Genomic DNA, 21,968 nt, shown 5'->3' with positions numbered 1-21,968 from the left:
CCTTTGGGACTGCCTCTCACTTTATATTCCCTGGAGGGCACTTTGCTCAGCAGGAAAATATCTGCTAGAGATACCTGGCCCCAAGGAGGTCCACCTTGCCTTGAACAGACCACCCTAGCCCCCTACCTGCCATCCCTCCCCAAATCCCTCCTGCCTATTAGCCCTTCCAAGATTCCCCTTGACCTTCCCTGCCGTCCCTCCCCAGATCCCTCTGCCTATTAGCCCTCCCCAGACTCCCTTGCCCCCCACCTGCCATCCCTCCCCAGACCCCTCTGCCTCTCAGCCCTCCCCAGACCCCTGCCTATTAGCCCTTCCAAGATTCCCCTTGACCTTCCCTGCCGTCCCTCCCCAGATCCCTCTGCCTATTAGCCCTCCCCAGACTCCCTTGCCCCCCACCTGCCATCCCTCCCCAGACCCCTCTGCCTCTCAGCCCTCCCCAGACCCCAGACCCCTCTGCCTCTCAGCCCTCCCCAGACCCCACCTGCCCAAATCCCTCCTGCCTATTAGTCCTGCACAGATCTCCCTTGCCCCCCTACCTGCCATCCCTCCCCATGTCAGGGTCTGACTTAATGTAGCCTATGTTACGCCATATTGTATTCTAATCGTGTTGTAGTTGGTAGTGTCTCTTTCTCCAGGTTCCCAGGAATCGACCTTCCATTGGAAGAGACTGCTGCAGCATCATATCTTATCTGCTTCCTTTGAGGCTGTCCTGTGTCCTTGATGAGCCTCTGTTCCCACAGAGAAACTGTCTGCTCTGGGAACTCGGGGGGGGGGGCGGGGAGCTGAGGGTTGAACTGAAACCAGTGTTGCTCAGAACCCTATTCCTAACAATGTATCCGTTCAGCCAAGACCTCAGGGTTTTGGAGTGTGTACACCTGGAGCTAATGCTGTTTTCCTAATAAAGAACTCTTTTGGAATCAAGAGACCTGAGCTTCTTGCAGAAGGGAGGGAATCATACTTCAGCTTCAAGGGATGCCACAGTCTGACAGTCCTAACAAACTGCCATCCTTCCCCAACCCCTCCTGCCTCTCCACTCTCCCCAATCCCCCCTTTCCCCCTTCCCCAGACCCCTCCTTCCTCTCAGCTCTCCCCAGACCCCACTTTCCCACCTATCTGCCATCCCTCCCCAAATCTCTCCTGCCTATTAGCTCTTCCCAGACCCCCCCTTTTCCCCTACCTGCCATCTTTCCCCAGACCTTTCCTGCCTCTCAGCCCTCCACAGACCCCCCTAGCATCCTACCTGCCATCCCTTCCCAGTCCCTTCCTGCCTCTCAGCTCTCCCCATACCCCCATGCCCTCCTGCTGCCATCCCTCCCCAAATCCCTCCTGCCTGTTAGCGCTTCCCAGACCCCCTTGCCCTCCTCCCTGCCATCCCTCCCCAGATCCCTCTACGTATTAGCCCTCCCCAGACCCCCTTGCCTCCCTACCTGCCATCCCTCCCCAGACCCCTCCTGCCTCTCAGCTCTCCCAGACCCCCCCTTGCCTCCGTACCTGCCATCCCTTCCCAGACTCCTCCTGCCTCTCAGCCCTCCACAGACCTCCCCTACAGTCCTACCTAGTCCCAACTTTCTAGAACCCATTGTATTTATTTGCACAACGGGCTTTGTTTCTAGCAAATAAATAAATTAAGAAAGAGGGCCTAAAAATGCTCATATAAATAAATAAATATCCATGGCTTTCTGAGGACTGCCAGGTTTGACAGAAGGCCTTGTGGTCCACTGATCTTCTCCCATAAATCAAAAGATTAGATGCCTATTAAGTTGCCCGGGCAGGTTTTATTCTTCTTCTATGGTGTGTCAAGTATCCCTTGAAGGGGGAACTCCCCCATGGGTAACAAAAGCCTTCCTTGAAACTTCTAGAAGACGGCTTAGTGGTTGGGCAGCTGCTGGGCATTAAGAAAGTCCCAGGTTCAATCCTTGACCCTTGAGAGCCAGTTTGGTGTAGTGGTTAAGTGTATGGGACTCTAATCTGGAGAACAGGCTTTGATTCCCCACTCCTCCACTTGAAGCCAGCTGGGTGACCTTGGGGTAGTCATGGCTCTCTGGAGCTCTCTCAGCCCCACCCACCTCACAGGGTGTTTTGTTGTGGGGATAATAATAACATACTTTGCTCTGAGTGGGCATTAATTTGTCCTGATGGGCAGTATATTATTTCCAGTTAGTGAAAGTATCAGGTAGCAGGTCATGAGAAGGACCCTGAGACCCTGGAGAGCAGCTGCCAGTTAGAGTGGACAGCGCTGACCTTGGTGGACCAATGCTCAGTGGTTGAGAAAGTGATAGTTCTGGAAATGCATGACTCAGTAGCCAGCCGCTTCAGGCGTTCTGGTTTAAAAATATTTGGAATCTCTTTTTTCTGTTTGAGAGCAAAAACATTTTTGGTGGGAGCACGTGGATTATTTGTAAGGAAAAGTTATCTTCCTTTTTTACAGTGTCCGATTTCCTTTGAGGAAGTGGCTGTGCGCTTCACCAAGACAGAGTGGGCCCTACTGAGTCCTGACCAGAGAGCTTTGTATAAGGAAGTCATGATGGAGAATTATGAGAATGTGGATTCTCTAGGTAAGGTTCCCTTTGCCATTTTTTTTAAATTTATTATTCATTTCAACAATAACAGTAAAACAATATTAAAGATAATTAAAAAATAAAGATTATGAATTACAATAAGGACTATAAAATTTGTTTAAACTATTACATTATCGAGCATATGTTAAACAATCACATAACAAGATTTACAAAAAGCTAAGTAAACAGAGGGAATTACTTTATCATTTTATCTTATTAACCTTTGCCATGTTTTGATAGGAAAGTGGGATTTTTGCCATTGTTTGTTCTTTATTGATGTTATACTAATAGTCCACCTTTCTCACTGCAACTGGAGGTGGATTTTGTGTGTGTTATGTGCCGTTGTCGCTTCCAATCTATGGCACCCCTATGGACGAAAGACCTCCAAAACTTTCTGTCTCTAACAGACCTGCTCAGATCCTGCAAACTGGAGGACATGGCTTCTTTTATTGAGTCAAGCCATCTCGTTTTAGGTCTTCCTCTTTCCTGCTGCCTTCCACTTTTCCTAGCATTATTGACTTTTCCAAAGAATCTTGTCTTCTCATGATGTGACCAAAGTATGATAGCTTTAGTCTTGTCATTTTAGCTTCTAAGGAGAATTCAGCCTCAATTTTATCTAGTACCCATTTGTTTGTCTTTTTGGCTGGTATCTCCAAATCTCTCCTCCAGCACCACATTTCAAATGAATCAATTTTTTTCCTGTCAGTTTTCTTTACCGTCCAACTTTCGCATCCATCCATGGTAATGGGGAATATCATAGTTTGGATTATCTTGATCTTGGTTCTCAGAGAGACGTCTTTATCCTTAAGGATCTTATCTAGCTCCGTCTCAGCTGCTCTTCCAAGTCTCAATCTTCTTCTGATTTTTTCATTGCAGTCTCCCTGTTGGTTGATGATTGGGCGAAGGAACAGAAAATCTTGAACAACTTCAATTTCCTCATCCCACCTCCTCATTATTGACAATGAGGAGGTGAATTATGCATTGTAAATTGTTACAATCAATAGGATAAGGAGACTTCTAATAAACAATATAATAGGATTAATGTGGCAGAAATCTGAGACAAATAATTAGAAATAATGCAGTGAGAGCCAGATGAAAAAATACAGCAACAGATAATGCATAGTGTAGTGGTTAGAGCTAGGATTTGGGAGGCCCAGGTTCAGTCAGCCCCTTGCAGCTGCCATTTTCTGTGCAGTACCAATGGAGGGCTTTTTATAAAATTTGTATTTGGTATTGTGCTATAGTAAAGTAACATCATAGCAATGTCGTGCTACTGTCTAGTAGTTTCTCTGAATTTCCAGTTTTCGGGTTTTTTGCAAAATAGAACTCTCTCACCCTTTTTGTTGCAGACATAAGAGAAAAGATGGAGAAATTTTGTGCAGATTGCCTTTTTCTACCTGTTAAAAATAGGGAGTGGTCTTTGCCATTTCTTGCATTTTTTTATTTGAATCTTGCTTTAAACATGGCTTTCTTTGTAACATTCACAACAATTACAATGGTTAAAACATTACAAAAATATAATACTCAATAAAATCACAATAAAACAGCCTAATACAAATATTAATAAACACTCTAGTCCAAACCCCAGTTTATAAAATCCAACGAATAACATAAAAATTGCAGGTATATAAAATGCAAAGAAATTTGCTCCACCTCACAAAAGAATATTAGATAGAATTCTGTCTTACAGAGCTTCCAAAACGCCAACAGGTCCTGCTGAGCACGACTGCCTTCCAACAGTGCGTTTTTAATTTTAATATTGTTTTTGGCAACAATCTAATGCAGCAATCCCACTGGAATAGTTTTAATTTTAGCTTTTTATAAATCTAAAGCTACAAACCTGGATAAATTCTTGTGCAGGGATCTCCAACTTTCTTGAGTCTGTGGGCACCTCTGGAATTTTGAGAGGGGTTGGTGAATGCCCCCTCAAAATGGCTGCTACCATAGGCAGAGCTAAACTAAAAATGGCTGCTGTAGGAGGTGCAGCCGAGCAGAATACCTTTCTCCTCACAGCTCCTAGGAAGAAGGAAAGCCTGAAAGGGAATGGAACCATGCTAAGGAATGCAAGGTGCTTACTGTCCTCCAGTAGCTGCCTGTTATTTCAGTCATGGTAAACCCTTTCATTCAAACCACGGCAGCCAAATAATAAGCCTTGCCCACTTCCTGAAAATCTTAGCAGGCTCCAAGGAAAGTACTGGTGGGCACTACATTGGGGAACCGTGTTCTAGGTAACCCAAATTGCTTTCATCCCTAAACAACTCATCTGGGAGATTCTTTTCTTTAAAAGTGAAATAGAGGCTCTCCACTCATGTTCATCACATGACATACTAGTTGCTGTATTGACTTGCAGGAGACGTTCCTGAGCATATGGCAGAAGCAAATGAAGCAAGGACTTTGGGATCTGTAGATTTCCTAGCCTTAGATTCTCACTGGTTGAGAAATTAGAGACATTGGGGTTGAGGAGTGGGTGATGTTACTAAAGAGTTTGTTTTATTGCCTCGTCTTTAATTAAAAATACTCCTTAGCTACATTTCCAGCTCACAGGAACCCAAGATGGTTTACATTATAAAACAAAAACGTCAAAACTCAGTTTAAACTGTTAATATATTAAAAAGGGGCTAAACGAAGATCATCCAAAATAAAACCGTCTCCAGCTACCTCCTGAAGATAGAGAGTGAGAGGGCCAGGTGCACTTCCTTGGGGAGATTGCTCTATAAGTGTGGGGCTCCCATTGAAAAGGCGCATTCTTGTGTACCCAACAACTGAACTTCTCCGGTTGATGAGATTGTTAGGAGGGCCTCTCCCTATGATCTTAATTCCCTGGCCCACCGACAGAAACTTGAAACTTGATTCTTCTATGTCTACCAGAAGACCCACCACATAAGGTCTTTAAAAAATCATAATCTGAAAAATCGGCCTTTCCCCTTTTATTTTGTAACATCTGGCCCAATGAAAGTTCTACTGAACTCAAAAACTTGCAAGCTGTACTGTATGTATATGTTTATTAGAAACATTAATATGTCACCTTTCCACCCCCGGTCCACTGTCCGGATTGGCCAAGGAAAATCTACAGCTCAGTCGGACACAGGTAGGAGATTATATCGTCTAGAGCAGTCCGGCCTTCCTCCAGATGATGTTTCATGGGGGAGGGGGGTGTTGTTATCCCAGGTCCAGATAATCCCAGGTGGTAGTTGTGATGTTATACCAGTTAAACTAGACCCAGCCGTCTGATTTAGGCTCTAGGTAGAGATGGATGGGGTGTTTCCTCCTGGAAGAGCCACCCTTGGAGGGCTCAAAGGCAGTGTAACAAACAAGATCCTTTAAAGGGAAGGGATTAGGCTCTAAGTTGGGGAGGTTGAAAGAAGGAGGGCTAAAGGAAACACGGCCAGCTTGGCTCCTCACATGCGATTCCCAGCTGGTGTGTTTATCCAGGTTTCATGAACAGTAGGCCTACTTACAGGTCGAAGCTTCCAAGACTCTGCATGCCTGTTTCTGTTACATGCTGTTGGGGAGTTTTCCTTCTTTCTTGTGGACTTTTAGAAGGTGACCATGGAAGTGGATAACATAGGAGTGCCTGAAAGTTTTGCAGTCAGAAGTAACTGGTCTCTTTGTTTCCTCCAAAGCGATTCCCAAGCCTGTCCTCATCTCCTGGCTTCAGGCAAGTGAAGCGCCTTTTCCCATGGACTCCGAAGAAGAGGCCAGGTTGGCAGGTGGGTGCTTAGATGTGTCATGTCTGGAGATCGAGGGGAGCACTGGTTACCTCCAGCACCTCTGCCATCCTCTGGGGTTTCCTTCCTCATAAGAGTTTGCATAGGATGGAAAGTCTGAAAAAGCCTTTTGTTTTATTGATTTCATTACCATTTTTTATAGTCTTGCCTTTCTCACTGAGGCTCAATGCGGATTACGCAGTGTGATTCAGCAGAGTCCCATTTCAGACATTTCAATAAACAATGCAATAGAGTAAATCAATGAAATTTGCAAAGATATAAACTAGCAAGAATCCAATCCAATACAGAGTGCTAAGACACAGCATAAGCAATTCAAAGAATGACATATTAACAGTAGGACAGGATCTTATTTACAGCAACTGACAGTGCATCATAGTAAAGGATAGTTCTTGTCTCTTTACTTATGCATCTCTTTGAGACCCCTTCCTCACAGTGCAGCCCTCCTCTCTGAGTAAAAAGTCCTCTACAACAATTCAGTTTTGTATCATCTGTGGAAAGCCAGGAGAGTGGGGGCTTTCCTGCCCTCTTCAAGCAGGCTGTTCCATAAGGTGGGGGCCACCACAGAGAAGGCACGTGTATGGGCAGCTGTTGATTTTTCCCCTGCGCAAGGTGGTTCTTCATAGGGTAGAACAGGATTTGTTGGCTTTGGATCTTGACCCTAATTCCATCTTTCCAGAAGTTTTTCATTTTTCTGGACTGTCTACATTGCAAGAACAAGGATGGAGTGTTCAGAATTCAGTCTCCTCCTCTGGTGGATTGTCAGGCAAATTTGTAATGGTGGAAAATGTTTTAACTAGTCCATTATAAAGAAAAATGTATACAGCATGATGTTACCATGACTGATACAGAACGGGAGGAATGATGCCATCGCTCCATTGGCTGGCTGCCTGTCAATTATCAAGCTCAGTTCAAGGTTTTCACTGAAACCACGCCTTTCCTGTCCTTGGCCTTTCATATCTGTGCCCCCCCGCCTCCTTCCTTGCTGTTTCATGGCTTCTTTGCTTATCTGAACAGGACCTTCTGCAGGTGCTTGCAAATGGGCAATATCAGCAATTGCCCATACACATGTTGCCTCTGTTGTGTTCACCACCTTTTGAAAGGGCCAGCCAGGTGCTATAAGTATGCTAGTATTGGGTAGCTTTTGTATCGGTGAATGTGTTGTGTTAAAAAAATAATTCATTTCAGCATTGTTTCAGTTCTGTATTTGGATTTTTGCTTGTTTTGAAGTTTCTGCATCCTTACCCTACTGTATGGTTTGTTGAATGTCTCAGCTGTTGAGCACGTTAACTTACCCTGTGTAAAATCAAAAAGAGTCCAGTAGCACCTTTAAGACTAACCAATTTTATTATAGCATAAGCTTTCGAGAATCAAGTTCTCTTTGTCAGATGCCTGATCAGTTTTGATCAGGCATCTGACGAAGAGAACTTGATTCTTGAAAGCTTATGCTACAATAAAATTGGTTAGTCTTAAAGGTGCTACTGGACTCTTTTTGATTTTGCTACTACAGACTAACACGGCTAACTCCTCTGGATCTATTACCCTGTGTAATCCACCTTGAGTTTCAGTGAGAATGGTGGACAATAAATAACATAAATAAAATAAAAATAAGCAACCTCAGTGCTTCCTGGTCCAGAAACAACCCTGGTTTCTTAGGCCATCTCCACATAAATGAGAGCCACCTCCCAAACTCCAGGCAGTCTCTCCCCAAAGCATCTGGGTGAATATGAAGTAAACACTACTGATTTTTTACATTTTATTTTATGAAATGTATGCCCCACTTTTCTGCCCTGTTGAGGGACACCAAGATGGCTAACAAATTAAAAACACACACAATAATATATATGTAAATAGATAAATAAAAACATACATAATAATAAAAACATACATAATAAACCATTAAAGTCAAACCACATCATTAAAAAATTAAAACCAGAGCTAAAATGTAAAACTAGCAAAACGCTGGGCAGGAAGGAGTTACCCCTGAAGGAATGCCAAGTGAAACAAAGTAGACTTCACCTGCTAGCAGAAGATGGCAACAAAAGTGGGCAGGCCAATCTCCATTGGGGAGAAGTTCCAGAAGTTTGGTGCCAGTGCTGAGAAGGCCCTTGCCTGGTTTGCCTCTTGCCTGATCTTAGAAGGTGGAGGCATCCCAAGCAGGACCTCTGAAGACGACCCTAGTGGTGGAATAGGGTCATAGTGGGGAAGGAGGTCCTTCAAGTATGCTGGTCCCAAATCATATAGGGCTTTAAAGGTCAACTCCAGGCCCTGTAGACCTCTGCCCTCAATGCTATGTGTGGTTTCTTCTTTAGTGCTGAACTCCATTCCCTGATAGAAGTCATCTGTTCTTCTACATTATCTGTGAATAGTTCCTTAAAAAATGAAATCCATGAAGCCAGTTGTAAGAAAGCCTTTAGGCTAAAGTATATTGTACTCTTTGTACTAAAATAATATTGGGCTGCAGTATCACCTTGTTGGGGAGTCTTAATGGGAGGCAGTTCCATTGTGAACTGTTCAGACGAAAATCCACAACAAGGAATTCCAAAGTTCGATTTATACCATGGCCAGGTCAGAAACCAAATTAAAACAGAGCAAAGAACTTCATCTGAATTGACTCTTCAGAAAAGTTAACTTGACATGATTGCAGACAATTGACTAATTCTGAGTCTTTCTTCCACCAGGTGACAGGCAGGATGACCAGAATTATAGCCAGAGACATGTGGGGTCTTTTGAAACAACCAGCCATGGAGTGGAGGAAGAGTCTTCTGGGAATCAAGAAGAAACAAGGAGGCCGGAGGAGAATCAAGTGGAGAAGTTGGGGGATCAGTCTGTAGTTTTCGAGGCTGGTAGCTTGCTTGAAAAGCCAGCTCAACAAGAATATCTGAAAGGAAAAGGGAGAAAAAAGTATTCGGAAAGTGAAACAGAACTACAAAGAGAACCCAACTTTATTTCCCATCAGAGAATCCACACAGCAGATGAACGTTATCAATTCTCTGAATGTGGAAAGGCCTTCAGCAGGCTTGTAAGCTGTACTTCTCATCAGAGAATCCATATGGGGGAGAAACCATTTGAGAGTTCAGATTGTGGAAATAGTTCTGATCTGAGTGAAAGCATTACTTCCCATCAAATAAATCATACTGGGCAAGAACCATGTCAGTGCTCAGAGTGCAGGAAGAGGTTCAATTGTAAGACAATTCTCCATTCAGAGGAGAAACCATACAAAAGCCTGGAATGTGGAAAGAGCTACAATCAGAGTGAAAAACTTACTGTGCATCAAAGAACTCGCAAACCAGAGAAACCTTACAAATGCTTGGAGTGTGGGAAACGGTTCAGTCGTAGTTCAAACCTTACCGCCCATCAAAGAATCCACACAGGGGAGAAACCTTACAAATGCTTTGAGTGTGGGAAAAGCTTCAGTAATAGTTCACACCTTTCTTCTCATCAAAGAATTCACACTGGGGAGAAACCTTACAAATGCTTGGAGTGTGGGAAATGGTTCAGTCATAGTTCACACCTTACTGCCCATCAAAGAATTCATACAGGGGAGAAACCATATAAATGCTTGGAATGTAGTAAAAGCTTCAGTTGCAGAAGTAATCTCAGTAGCCATCAAAAAATTCACACAGGGGAGAAACCTTACAAATGCTTGGAGTGTGGGAAAAGCTTCAGTCATAGTTCACACCTTATTTCCCATCAAAAAATTCACACAGGGGAGAAATCTTGCAAATGCTTGGAGTGTGGAAAAAGCTTCCATCACAGTGTAAGCCTCACTTCCCATCAAAGAATCCACACAAGGGAGAAGCCATATGAGTGTTTGGAGTGTGGAATGACCTTCCGTTGGAGTGCATCCCTCACGTCCCACCAGCGAATCCACTCTGGGGAGAAACCGTACCAGTGCACGATATGTGGGAAATACTTCCGTCAGAGACCGCACCTGACTTCCCACAAAAGAACCCATTCTGGAGAGAAGCCGTATAAATGCCAGGAATGTGGGAAAAGCTTCAGTCAGAGCTCACACCTGACTATACACCAAAGCCTCCACACGGGAGAAAAGCAATATAAATGCTTGGAGTGTGGAAAGAGTTTCAGAATCAACTCACATCTTAAAGTGCATGAAAGAATCCATTCAGGGGAGAAGCTATATAAATGCCTGGATTGTGGGAAAAGCTTCAATCACAGCTCAAGCCTTAATATGCATAAAAGAATTCACACAGGAGAGAAGCCGTATAAATGCCTGGAGTGTGGAAAAAGCTTCCGTCAGAGCTCAGATCTTAATTCGCATAAATTAAACCACACAGGAGAGGAGCCATATAAATGTTTGGAGTGTGGAAAGAGTTTCAGATGGAGAGACACTTTTATATCCCATCAAAGAATTCATGAAGAGGAAGAATCATCAGACTAGGAGTTTTTGTAATTCCACAAAAGGTTAGATTAATTTGGAAAAAAAGTTTCCTGGGAAACAAATAATGGAGAAGCGCTTAAGGTATCTGTGGTAAACAGGACCACATTTACATTGTTTATTCATAAGGTCTTTAGAATGCTTAGATGTTCATAAGCATTAGAAAAGCAATGTTTGTCCTTCAGGGGCTTGGCTCAGAAACCCATAAGTTAATAATGGGACCCAATAGCCCCATATGTTTAATTTCTTAGAAATGTACCTGCACACACACAATTTCCCAAAGAGCTGCAGATTCACTCTTCCTTAACAAGCCATTTCTGAGCTTTCTTAGTTGAGATCTGTCGCGGTATGCTTACGCTACCCAGGCCTCAGTGGTGGGTTCAAGAGAAGACACGACATACCAAGCTTTAGTACAAATGGTGTATTATACAATTTACAGGTGGATATATTACAGACTTACTACGTTGACTGACAAAGTGCTTCGCCAGTAACCCGCAGAGCTGGAGCTCTTTACAGTAAAAGACTCTGCATCCTTATATATTCCTTAGTAGCCTATCCCATCACAGTGCATACTCACTGTGCCAGCCCAAATGACCTTGACATATACAGAGAAGTACATCACCTGGCTGGTATCACATGATAGCTACCTGTCATCACTCTGTAATTACTGATGGCACAGATCAGTCACTGCTAGCTGCCTCATCTGTTTGTTTATTTACCTTGACAAGATCTGTCTTCTGTTTGGGAAGTGGGGAAGCTGGCATGACCTTGCGTGGCTATTCCAAGGTAGCTTCTTCCCAAAGGGCAGCAGACTGTTCTCCAATTATGCCACCGAGGTAAATAGGAGCAGCAGTTGTGTTCAGCAGAGTGCGTTCTGGTCCCGTGGAATTGCATTGGCTGCTTAGGAGGCTCTCTTTATCTTACTAAAGAAATAGGAGCCCTTTATTATTAAGATCTCCACCCAGGATAGGACAGAGTAGAGAGAGCATTTTTAACTAACCTGGAGGGAGGGAGAGAAGAGAATGTCGTGCTCTGCTGATGGCAAGATGGAGGAAAGAGAGAGGGAAGGTGTCTCCCAGAAGAAAGGAAGATTCCCTGAGGGTAGCAATCTGGTTATCAAAGGGACAGCTCCAGCACAGTGACGAAGGACATGCAAGGTCCTGACCTCTCTCTGTCTCTCTCTGCTCTGTCCTGGTCAGCCCTGGCTCGCCCAATCTCATCAGGTCTCTGGAAACTCAGCACAGCTGGCTTTGGAAATCACAGATAAAAACAGATTTCATTTCTGCAGTGTTCATTTTTGAGTAAACAAAAATTATCTAGCAAAACAGAGGAGGCTGTGCTAGAAATTTATTTTGAAATGAAGGTTCGGAGGGCATTCTGCATCCGGTCAAAATAAAGCATATACATTCTCTACCTAGGCTACCAGGCAAAGTAATAGGAAGTATAAATAAAATGCATAAATAAAAAGCTAATTGCAATATTGCCTTCTTCATTTGCATTGAACAACTAAGTTAATAAAGCAGGTTCATTTATTTTATTTTCTCATTTTTCCATTGCCGGTGTGTGCTTCCCCCAGATTATCACTATTTACAACCGGGGTCCCCAACGTTTTTGAATCTGTGAGCACCTTTGGAATTCTGGCACATTGTAAGGGGGCCAATAAAGGTATTGAATTCAACACATTGTAATGGGCACAGCCACAAAATGGCTGCCACAGATGGTGGGGCCAGTCATAAAATGGCTACCACAGTTGACCTTCAGTCACACAGTAAAGATGCTTGTGACTGTGGTGGCAGCTGCTTCAATGCTTTTAAAAATTTTGCACAGCCAATCAAATATACCATGGCCAATCAGAAACCTTGCTGGGCAAAACCCCCGCCTGACTCTGCCCGCTTTCTAAAAGCACTTGGTAGGAGCAAAGGAAAGGTGTGGTGGACATCATGGCACCCATGGGCTCCACAATGGAGATCCCTAATTTAGTCTATGAAATACTTTGTTTTTCTTACATGAGAGAGAATCTTGAAAGAGATTTTTTGAGCAAGCTAATCAAAAGATTATGGGCTCTAAATATACAGTGAACACTGACATCTTAAATCCTCTTATATCCACTGAAGTACGTGTTTATTGCATTTTTCCCTCCAAATTTATGGATGGTTCTCTCTAGAGAAGGTTGTTTTCTCGGTCACCATGCATAACTGTACTTCAAACCATTTTGCCAAGCCAACAAGAAAGACGAATGAGTTGTATTTGATCCAACATAAGTATAAAGAAAATGCACCTGAAGTACTGTACGGGTGGTATTTGATACCCAGCAGAATAGCTGGGTATCAAAGCGTTGGGAGTTATGCCTGATACAGAGAACCTTCCTTTCCCATGAAAAAAATGGAGGGAAGGGGGAAGGTTTCTTGGAGCAATGTGGGCCAGCAAGTTTACAGAGCGGCAGTCTATGGGAGGGAGAACATGTGGTCGGGAGGGGAGTGCAGGCGTCAGGCTCTTGCCAGGACCCCCCTTCCCCTCTGCTGGGTGTTTGGGGAGGGGGCGGTTGTAAACTTCAATTAAATGGAGAGCCAAGCTGTAACACCAGGACGCCTACATTTCCCATCAAAACTTGAGGGAAGCTCTGCATCAGCTGCATCAGGCGTCACTTGTAGCTTGGCTCTTTGAAATCACGGCTGTAACAATACAACATGTTAAGAAGTGTGTATTACTTTTCCTGATAGGGGCATCCTGTTGGGTTCTTAGAAAGTACAAAGTGAGGAAACCTCAGTTTCAGCCTTCAATCCAGGATGACGGAAATTGTTCAATATTTTGCTGAGTTCTCCTTCTGCACTTTCACACTCACCCTGTGAGGTAGAGCTGGCTAAAAGCGTGTGCCTGGGCCAAAGTCAGCCACCAACCTTCCCTGGCAGAGCGGGCATTCAAACCCAGGCTGAGCTGCTGCCCGAGGGTTAAAGGGAGGGAGACTTCACAGTCCTAGAGAGGCACCCCGAGGGGCACGTGGAAAAGCCCTTCCTTGCTCTTCCCCCAGGCCTTGCAGGCTCCCGGGCTGCTGCTTCCAGAAGGGTCGGCGGGATCTGGTGAGCTCGAAGGGGCTTTGGAGGGGCAGGTTTTGAGGGATGCAGGTGGGATTTTTGCATTCCGAGGCGCAAAACAGAGAACGGAGACCTGAACTCCCACCTTCCTCCCTTCCACTCTCCTCCTGCATGAAGGAGAGCCTCTTTTGCAAAGCGAAAGAAATTCCCAAGAAACAGCCCGGGAAAACGAAACCAGCCCGAGCGGCTGTTTTCCAGAAATGGAGCCGACGCGATGGTGGTTTCAGAAGCAAAGGGGATGTTTAGCACAGCTCGAGAGATTGTAAGGGGGGAGAAGGTGTGATGTGGGGGCGGGCGGAAAAATAATACTCGGGTCCTGTTCCCTCTCCCCTCTCTCGCGTTCGCCCAGGCCCCCATTTCCTCTCGGCTTTTTGCAGTTCGGTTTCTGCCCAAATGCATCTTAAACTCTCCCGATCTTGGGGCGGATGGGTGGGTTGCTGCTGGCCCGCCTGAGTAAACCCCGGGCTGCTTTCCCAGGGTGGGCGCAAGACAGGAAAATCCCGGCCCCTCCTTGCTGGCTGCGCTTCAGGCTCCCGGTCCGGGGGAGAAATCCTGATTTGGCCTTTCTCGGTGAGAGGGTGAAACTAGGTGAGTTCAGATTGCCAAGAGAGGAAGGGGACTGGGGACGGGGGTCCATTGCAGGTTGGCCTTCCTGCCCCAGCCCCTTCCTGCACCCCCCAATATCTGCAGTGAAGCTTTTGAGATCCCTTTTGGGGCGACCACAGTGTTTAAAGGCGCAGGGGGGAGGAGTGTATTCTCAAATTCTCTTTTACACTTAAAATTTTGATTTGTGTCTTTTGCGCTTTTCCTAATTTTGTTGTGTTAATGTACTGTTATGCATATCTGTTGTGTGATGTATGCCTTTGTTTTTTTTCATTTCTAATCTATCTTTCTTGCTGAGACCCAAGGCAGGCCAGATAATCCGTGATCACATTGCAAGATACTGTTGGGATCTAAGAGCAAAGAATGTTGTTGTGACAAGAAACAGAGGAGAGGAGCTTGATTTAAGCCACTTTGGGTCCCCCTTGAGGAGAAAGGCAGGATATAAACAAAGTACATAAATACATGAATATAAATGTGTTTCCCTCAGAGTCAGTGGAAGAGCATCGGAGCCAAGTTCCAGATTGTCGTCTCTTTTGGGTGGAGTGGAAACATATAAGATGCATCCAACTCAGGTGAGAGATGGGCCATCTGTGTGGTGCATAAAGAGACACTTAGTACCTCCTCTAGCATGGCTGGAAGGAATCATTTGTATTTGTTCTTGTAAATTAGAACCTTTTTCTTTTTTGTACACCATCTTGGATTTCTCCACAGAGAAAGAGGGCCTAAAAATGCTCATATAAATAAATAAAATTGATATTCATGGCTTTCTGATGACCGCCAGGTTTTACAGAAGGCCTTGTCGTCCACTGATCTTCTCTCATAAATCAAAAGATTAGATGCCTATTAAGTTGCCCGGGCAAGTTTTATTCTTCTTCTGCGGTGTGTCAAGTATCCCTTGAAGGGGGAACTCCCTCTTGGGTAAGAAGAGCCTTCCCTGAAGCTTCTAGAAGACAGCTTAGTGGTTGGGCAGCTGCAAGGCATTAAGAAAGTCCCAGGTTCAATCCTTGACATTTCCAGTTAATGACAGTATAAGGTGATGAGAAGGACCCTGTGACCTTGTTGAGCTGCTGCCAGTCAGAGTGGACAATGCTGACCTTGGTGGTTGAGAAAGAGGTAATTCTGGAAGTGTCTGACTCAATAGACAGCAGCTTCAGGCATTCTGGTTTAAAAATACCTGGAATCTCTTTTTTTTCCTGCTTATGAGCAGAAGTATTTTTGGTAGGAGCGGGTGGATTATTTGTAAGGAACAGGTATCTTCCTTTTTCTGCAGTTTCCATTTTCCTTTGAGGAAGTGGCCGTGCGTTTCACCAAGGCAGAGTGGGCCCTGCTGAACCCTGACCAGAGAGCTTTGTATGTGGAAGTCATGGTGGAGAATTATTGCAATGTGGCTTCCCTAGGTAAGGATCCCTTTGCCTTCTTTTGATAGATGCAGATAGTGATTTTTGCCATTATTTTTTGTTCTTTATTGAGGTTGCTTCTAGTCCTCCTTTCTCACTGCAGCTAGAGGTGGATTACACAATGTGACTGGGTACAATCAGTTGGATGAGGAGACATCTAATAACCAGTATAATAGGGTTAAGGTTGCAGAAATCTGAAAGAAGAAATTGCCTAACATGACATGTTAGACAATGCAAGGGATGGTATTATGTAAGAAGAAATATAATGCAGTGAGAGCAAGATGAAAAATACAGCAACAGATAATGCATGGTCTAGTGATTAGATCTAGGATCCAGGAGACTCAGGTTCAGTCAGTCCTTTGCAGCTGCCATTTTCCATGAAGTACCAATGGTGGGCTTTTATAAAATTCATGTTTGCTATTGTGCTATAGTGCAGTAAGATTATAGCGATTTAGCAGTACCATTTATTAGTTTCTCTGAATTTCCAGCTTTCATTATTTTTCCAAAATAGAACTTTCTAGCCTTTTTTATTGTAGAGATGTAAGAGAAACGGTAGAGGTGTTTTTTTTGTCCTGATTGCCTTATCCTTCCTATCAACAATTGGAAGTGATCTTTGCTCATTCTTTATAACATCTCCATCCTCCTCCCTCTCTGTTTGTAATTTTTAATGTATCTGCTTAAAGGATGTATACTTCATTTATTTTTTATTTTACTTATTTTTTCATTTTTATACCCCTTCTGTTAGGATAAGACTTCAAAGAAGTTCACAATGATTACAATGGTTAAAACAGTACAAAAATATAATATTTGATAAAATTACAATAAAACACCCTAATACAAATATTAATAAACACTCTAGTCCAAACCTCACCTTATAAAATCCCATGAATATCATAAAAATTGCAGGCATATAAAGTACACAGAAATCTGTTCTGCCTTACAGGAGAATATTAGATAGCAAATGCACACCAAAAGAGTTCTGTCTTACAGAGCTTCCAAAACATCAATAGGTCCTGCTGAGCATGAGTGACTTCCGACTGCGTTTTTAATTTTAATATTTTTTTTGGCAACAATCTAACCCAGCAATCCCTCTGGAATAGTTTTAATTTCCACTGTTTATAAATCCAAAACTACAAACCTGGGTAAATTTTTGGGCAGGAGTCTCCAACTTTCTTGAGTCTGTGGGCACCTTTGGAATTTTGAGGGGGGTTGGTGAATGCCACCTCAAAATGGCTGCCACTGTAGGTGGAGCCAAACTAAAAATGGCTGCTGTAGGAGGTGCAGCCAAGCAGAATACCTCTCTCTTCACACCTCCTGGGAAGAAGGAAAGCCTGAAGGGGAATGGAACCACACTAAGGAATGCAAGGTGCTTACTGTCCTCCAGTGACTGCCTGTTATTGCAGTCAAGGAAAACCCTTTCATTTGGACAAGGGGAGCCAATAATAAGCCTTCCTTGCCCACTTCCTGAAAATGTTGGCAGGTTCCAAGGAAAGTACTGTCAAGCACTACATTCTTTTTGTTTGTTTAAAAGAGAAATTGAGGATCTCCCTTCGAGTTCATCACATGGCATCCTAGGAGCTGTATTGACTTGCTGGAGATGGTCCAGTGCATGTGGTTGAAGCATACTTGATGCAGTGTGGCATGAACCAAGGACTTTGGGATCTGTAGGTTTGCTAGCTTTACATTCTCTCCCGTTGAAAGAGAAATGAGAGACATTGTTGGGGAGTGGGTGATATTACTAAAGAGTTTGTTTTATTGCCTCGTCTTTAATTAAAAATACTCCGTAGCCACATTTCCAGCTCGCAGGAACTCAAGATGGCTTACAGTATAAAACAAAAGCATCAGAACTCAGTTTAAATCTATTAATATATTTCAAAGTGGCTACACAAAGACCATCCAAAATAAAACTGTCTCCAGCTGCCTCCTGAAGATAGAGACTGCGGGGGACAGGCACACTTCCTTGAAGAGCTTCTTCCATAAGTGTGGGGCTGCCCCTGAAAAGGCCCTCTCTTGTGCATCCACCAACTGAGCTCTGGTTGATGGGATTGTTAGGAGGGCTTCTCCCTATGATCTTAATTCCGTGGCCTGCCTGCAGAAACTTGAAAACTGATTTTTCTGTGTCTGCCAGAAGATTCAACATATAAGGTCTTAACCTGAAAAATCTGCCCTTCCCCTTCTATTTTGTAACATAACGTAGGAGTGCCTGAATCTTTTGCAGTGAGAAGTAACTGGTCTCTTTGTTTCCTCCAAAGCAATTCCCAAGCCTGTCCTCATCTCCTGGCTTCAGGCAAGTGAAGAGCCTTTTCCTTTGGTCTCCGAGGAAGAGGCCAGGTTGGCAGGTGGGTGCTTAGATGTGTCATGTCTGGAGATCGAGGGGAGCAGTGGTTACCTCCAGCACCTCTGCCATCCTCTGGGGTTCCCTAGCTCATAAGAGTTTGTGTTGGATGGAAAGTCTGAAAAAGCCAAGAGAGTGAGGACTTTCCTGCCCTTTTCTAGCAGGCTGGTTCCATACGGTGCGAGCCACCACAGAGAATGCCTGTCAATTACCAAGCTCAAGGTTCACTGAAACAAACCATGCCTTTCATGGCCTTGGCCTTTCATATCTGTGTTACCCCGCCCCCTTCCTTGCTGTTTCATGGCTGCTTTCCTTATCTGAACAGGACCTTCTGCAGGTGCTTGCAAATGGACAATATCAGCAATTGCCCATACACATGTAGCCTCTGTTGTGTTTGCCACCTTTTGGAAGGGCCAAGCAGATGCTATATAAGTATGCTAGTATTGGGTAGCTTTTGTGTTGGTTAATGTGTTGTGTTATAAAAAAAATATTTCAGCATTGTTTCAGTTCTGTATTTGGATTTCTGCTTGTTTTGAAGTTTCTGCATCCTTGCCCTACTGTAGTGTTTGTTGATCTAAGAGTTATACTAAAATATTATTGGGCTGCAGTATCAACCTGTTAGGGGTCTTAAGGGAGTATCCATAAGGAGGCAGTTCCATTCTGAACACTTCAGATGAAAATCCCCAACAAGGAATTCTAAAATTGCACCTAAACCATGGCCAGATCAGAAACCAAATTAAAATAGAACAAAGAACTCCATCTGAATTAACTCTTCAGAAAAGTTAACTCGACCTGATGGGAGACGATTGACTAACTGGGAGTCTTTCTTCCACCAGGAGACGTGCAGGATGACATGAATTATAGCCAGAGACGTGTGGTGTCTTTCAAAACAGTCAGCCGTGATGTGAAGGAAGAGCCCTCTGGGAGTCAAAAAGAATCAAAGAGACAGGAGGAGAACAAAAGGGAGAAGTTGGAGAATCAGTCTGTAGATTTCGAGTCTGGTAGCTTGCTTGCAAAACCAGGCCAACAAGAATATCTCAAAGGACAGGGGAGGAATAAGTATTTTGAAAGTAGAGAAGGACTGCAAAGAGAACCCAACTTAATTTCCCATCAGAAAATCCACCCAGCAGATGAAACTTATACATGCTCTGAATGTGGAAAAGCCTTCAGTAGGCTTGCAGGCCTCACTTCTCATCAGAGTATCCATACGGGGGGGAAATCATTTGAGAGTTCAGATTGTGGAAATAGCTCTGATCTGAGTGAAAGCCTTCCTTCCCATCAAAGACATCATACTGGGAAAGAACTATGTCAGTGCCCAGAGTGCAGAAAGAGGTTCAAGTGTAAGACAATTCTCCATTCAGAGGAGAAACCAGATAAAAACCTGGAATGTGGAAACAGCTACAGTCAGAGTGAAAAACTTACTGTGCATCAAAGAACTCACACACCAGAGAAACCTTACAAATGCATGGAGTGTGGGAAATGGTTCAGTCGTAGTTCACACCTTACTGCCCATCAAAGTATTCATAAAGGGGAGAAACCATATAAATGTTTGGAGTGTAGTAAAAGCTTCAGTTGTGAAAGTAACCTTAGTAGCCATCAAAGAATTCACACTGGGGAGAAACCTTACAAATGCTTGGAGTGTGGAAAAAGCTTCAGCCATAGTTCGGCTCTTATTTCCCACCAAAAAATTCACACAGGGGAGAAATCTTGCAAATGCTTGGACTGTGGGAAAAGCTTCCGTCACAGTGTAAGCCTCACTTACCATCAAAGAATCCACACAAGAGAGAAGCCATATGAGTGTTCAGAGTGCGGAATGACCTTCAGTTGCAACTCAGCCCTCACTTCCCACCGAAGAATCCACTCTGGGGAGAAACCATACCAGTGCACGATATGTGGGAAATGCTTCAGTCAGGGATCGCACCTGACTTCCCACAAAAGAACCCATTCTGGAGAAAAACCATATAAATGCCAGGAATGTGGGAGAGGCTTCGGTCAGAGCTCACACCTGACTATACACCAAAGACTCCACACAGGAGAAAAGCCATATAAATGCTTGGAGTGTGGAAAGAGTTTCACAATCAACGGAAGCCTGAAAGTGCATGAAAGAATCCATACAGGGGAGAGGCCGTATAAATGCCTGGAGTGTGGGAAAACCTTCAATCAGAGCTCAAGCTTTAATACGCATAAAAGAATTCACACAGGAGAGAAGCCGTATAAATGCCTAGAGTGTGGGAAAAGCTTCAATCAGAGCTCAGAGCTTAATACGCATAAAATAATCCACACAGGAGAGGAGCCGTATAAATGTTTGGCTTGTGGAAAGAGTTTCAGATGGAGACACACTTTTACATCCCATCAAAGAATTCATGAAGAGGAGGAATCATCAGACTAGAAGTTTTTATAATTTCAAAACTGTTAGGGATGTTGAGGCCCAAAATTATTTAATGATTAGAAATTAGATTTATTTGGGGGGAAAAATCCTGTGAGTCCTCAAACCTTAGTAAACATAAGGGAAGTTAGTAATGGAGAAGCACTTAAGATATCTGTGGTAAACAGACCCACATTTACATTGCTTACTCATAAGCTTCCTACAATGCTTAAATGATAAGTAAGCATTAGAAAAGCAATGTTTGTCCTTCAGGGGCTGGACTGAGAAATCCATAAGTTAATAATGGGATCCAATAGCCCCATATGTTTAATTTCTTAGAAATGTACCTGCAGATACACAATTCCCCAAAGGGCTGCAGAGTCACTCTTCCCTAACAATCCTTCTACAGCCCATAATTCTCTCCTTTACTCCCAGTGAGCACAATAATTATTTACTTGCCTCCTTCTGTTCAGCAGAAGCAGCTGGGTCCCTCTCTGGACCACAGTGTGTGGGAAGAGATAAGGACTGTTTCTGAACTGTCGTAGTTGAGATTTTCTTCCGTTTGGAAAGTGGAGAAGCTGCCATTACTTTGCGTGGGCATTCCAAGGTAGTTTCTTCCCAAAGGGTTGCAGACTGTTAAGTGTTGATGCTCCAAATTTATGGAGCATCAGCCTGTGTTCAGCATAGTGTGTACTGGCCCCGTGGAATTGTGTTGACTGTTCAGGAGGCTCTCTTTATCTTAGAGAAGTAGGGCCCCTTTATTATAAAGAGTTCCACTCAGAATAGGATAGAGTAGAGAGAGAATTTTATACTAACTAGCTCCTCTTGGATGGATGGAGATAGAGAAGAGTATCTCCTGCTCTAGTGGTGACAAGATGTAGGAAAGACAGAAGTAAGGTGTCTGCTAGAAGAAAGGAAGATTCCCTGAGGGTAGCAATCTGGGTATCAAAGGGACAGCTCCAGCGCAGTGACGAAGGACATGCAAGGTCCTGATTCTCTCTCTCTCCCTCTCCCTCTCCCTCCCCCCTCCCCCTCCCTCCCTCACCCTCTCTCTCTCTGCTTTGTCCTGGTCAGTCCTGGTTTGCCCAATCTCATCAGGTCTCTGGAACCTGAGCACAGTTGGCCTTGGAAATCACAGGTGGTTTGACTGAGAGAAAATAACAGTTTTCATTTCTACAGGGTTCATTTTTAAGTAAACAAAAATCATCCAGAAAAATAGAGCAGGCCGTGCCGGAAATTTCTTTTGAAACAGCAACTCAAAGAGCATTCTGTATCCTGTCAAAGCAGTTACATTCTCTACCTAGGCTACCAGGCAAAATATTGAGTATAAATAAAATACATAAATAAAAATAAGTAATAAAAAGCCTCAAGGTATTATTATTGCAAATAAAAATATTGTCTTCTTTCCTTATTTTGTATTGAACAACCAAGTTAATAAAGCATGTTCATATATTTTCTCATTTTTCTGTTGTGGGTGTGTGCTTTCCCCAGATT

General features: G+C 43.8%; 2 protein-coding genes across 2 annotated transcripts in view; both read left to right on the top strand.

Annotated features, from left to right (window-relative positions):
* The window catches only part of LOC129327105 (zinc finger protein 665-like), a 30,632-nt gene extending 18,507 nt beyond the window's left edge, over window positions 1–12,125 (top strand). The window contains exon 6 of the mRNA XM_054975541.1: window positions 9,575–12,125. Coding sequence (XP_054831516.1) covers window positions 9,575–10,685 — 1,111 coding nt within the window. The 3' untranslated portion in view covers window positions 10,686–12,125. The remainder of the gene's footprint in view (window positions 1–9,574) is intronic.
* A 1,863-nt stretch (window positions 12,126–13,988) lies between these two features.
* Window positions 13,989–20,498, top strand: LOC129327851 (zinc finger protein 345-like). The gene is made up of 4 exons (XM_054976601.1): window positions 13,989–14,036; window positions 15,648–15,774; window positions 18,027–18,113; window positions 18,946–20,498. The coding sequence occupies exons 1-4, from the start codon at window positions 13,989–13,991 to the stop codon at window positions 20,496–20,498; spliced, it is 1,815 nt and encodes a 604-aa protein (XP_054832576.1).
* Window positions 20,499–21,968: the final 1,470 nt, after the last annotated feature.

The sequence above is a fragment of the Eublepharis macularius genome, chromosome 4 (assembly GCF_028583425.1).
Source record: "Eublepharis macularius isolate TG4126 chromosome 4, MPM_Emac_v1.0, whole genome shotgun sequence".
Classification (NCBI taxonomy): domain Eukaryota; kingdom Metazoa; phylum Chordata; class Lepidosauria; order Squamata; family Eublepharidae; genus Eublepharis; species Eublepharis macularius.
Note: the sequence above shows the minus strand (reverse complement) of the source record. Positions and strands in the feature narration are given on the sequence as shown.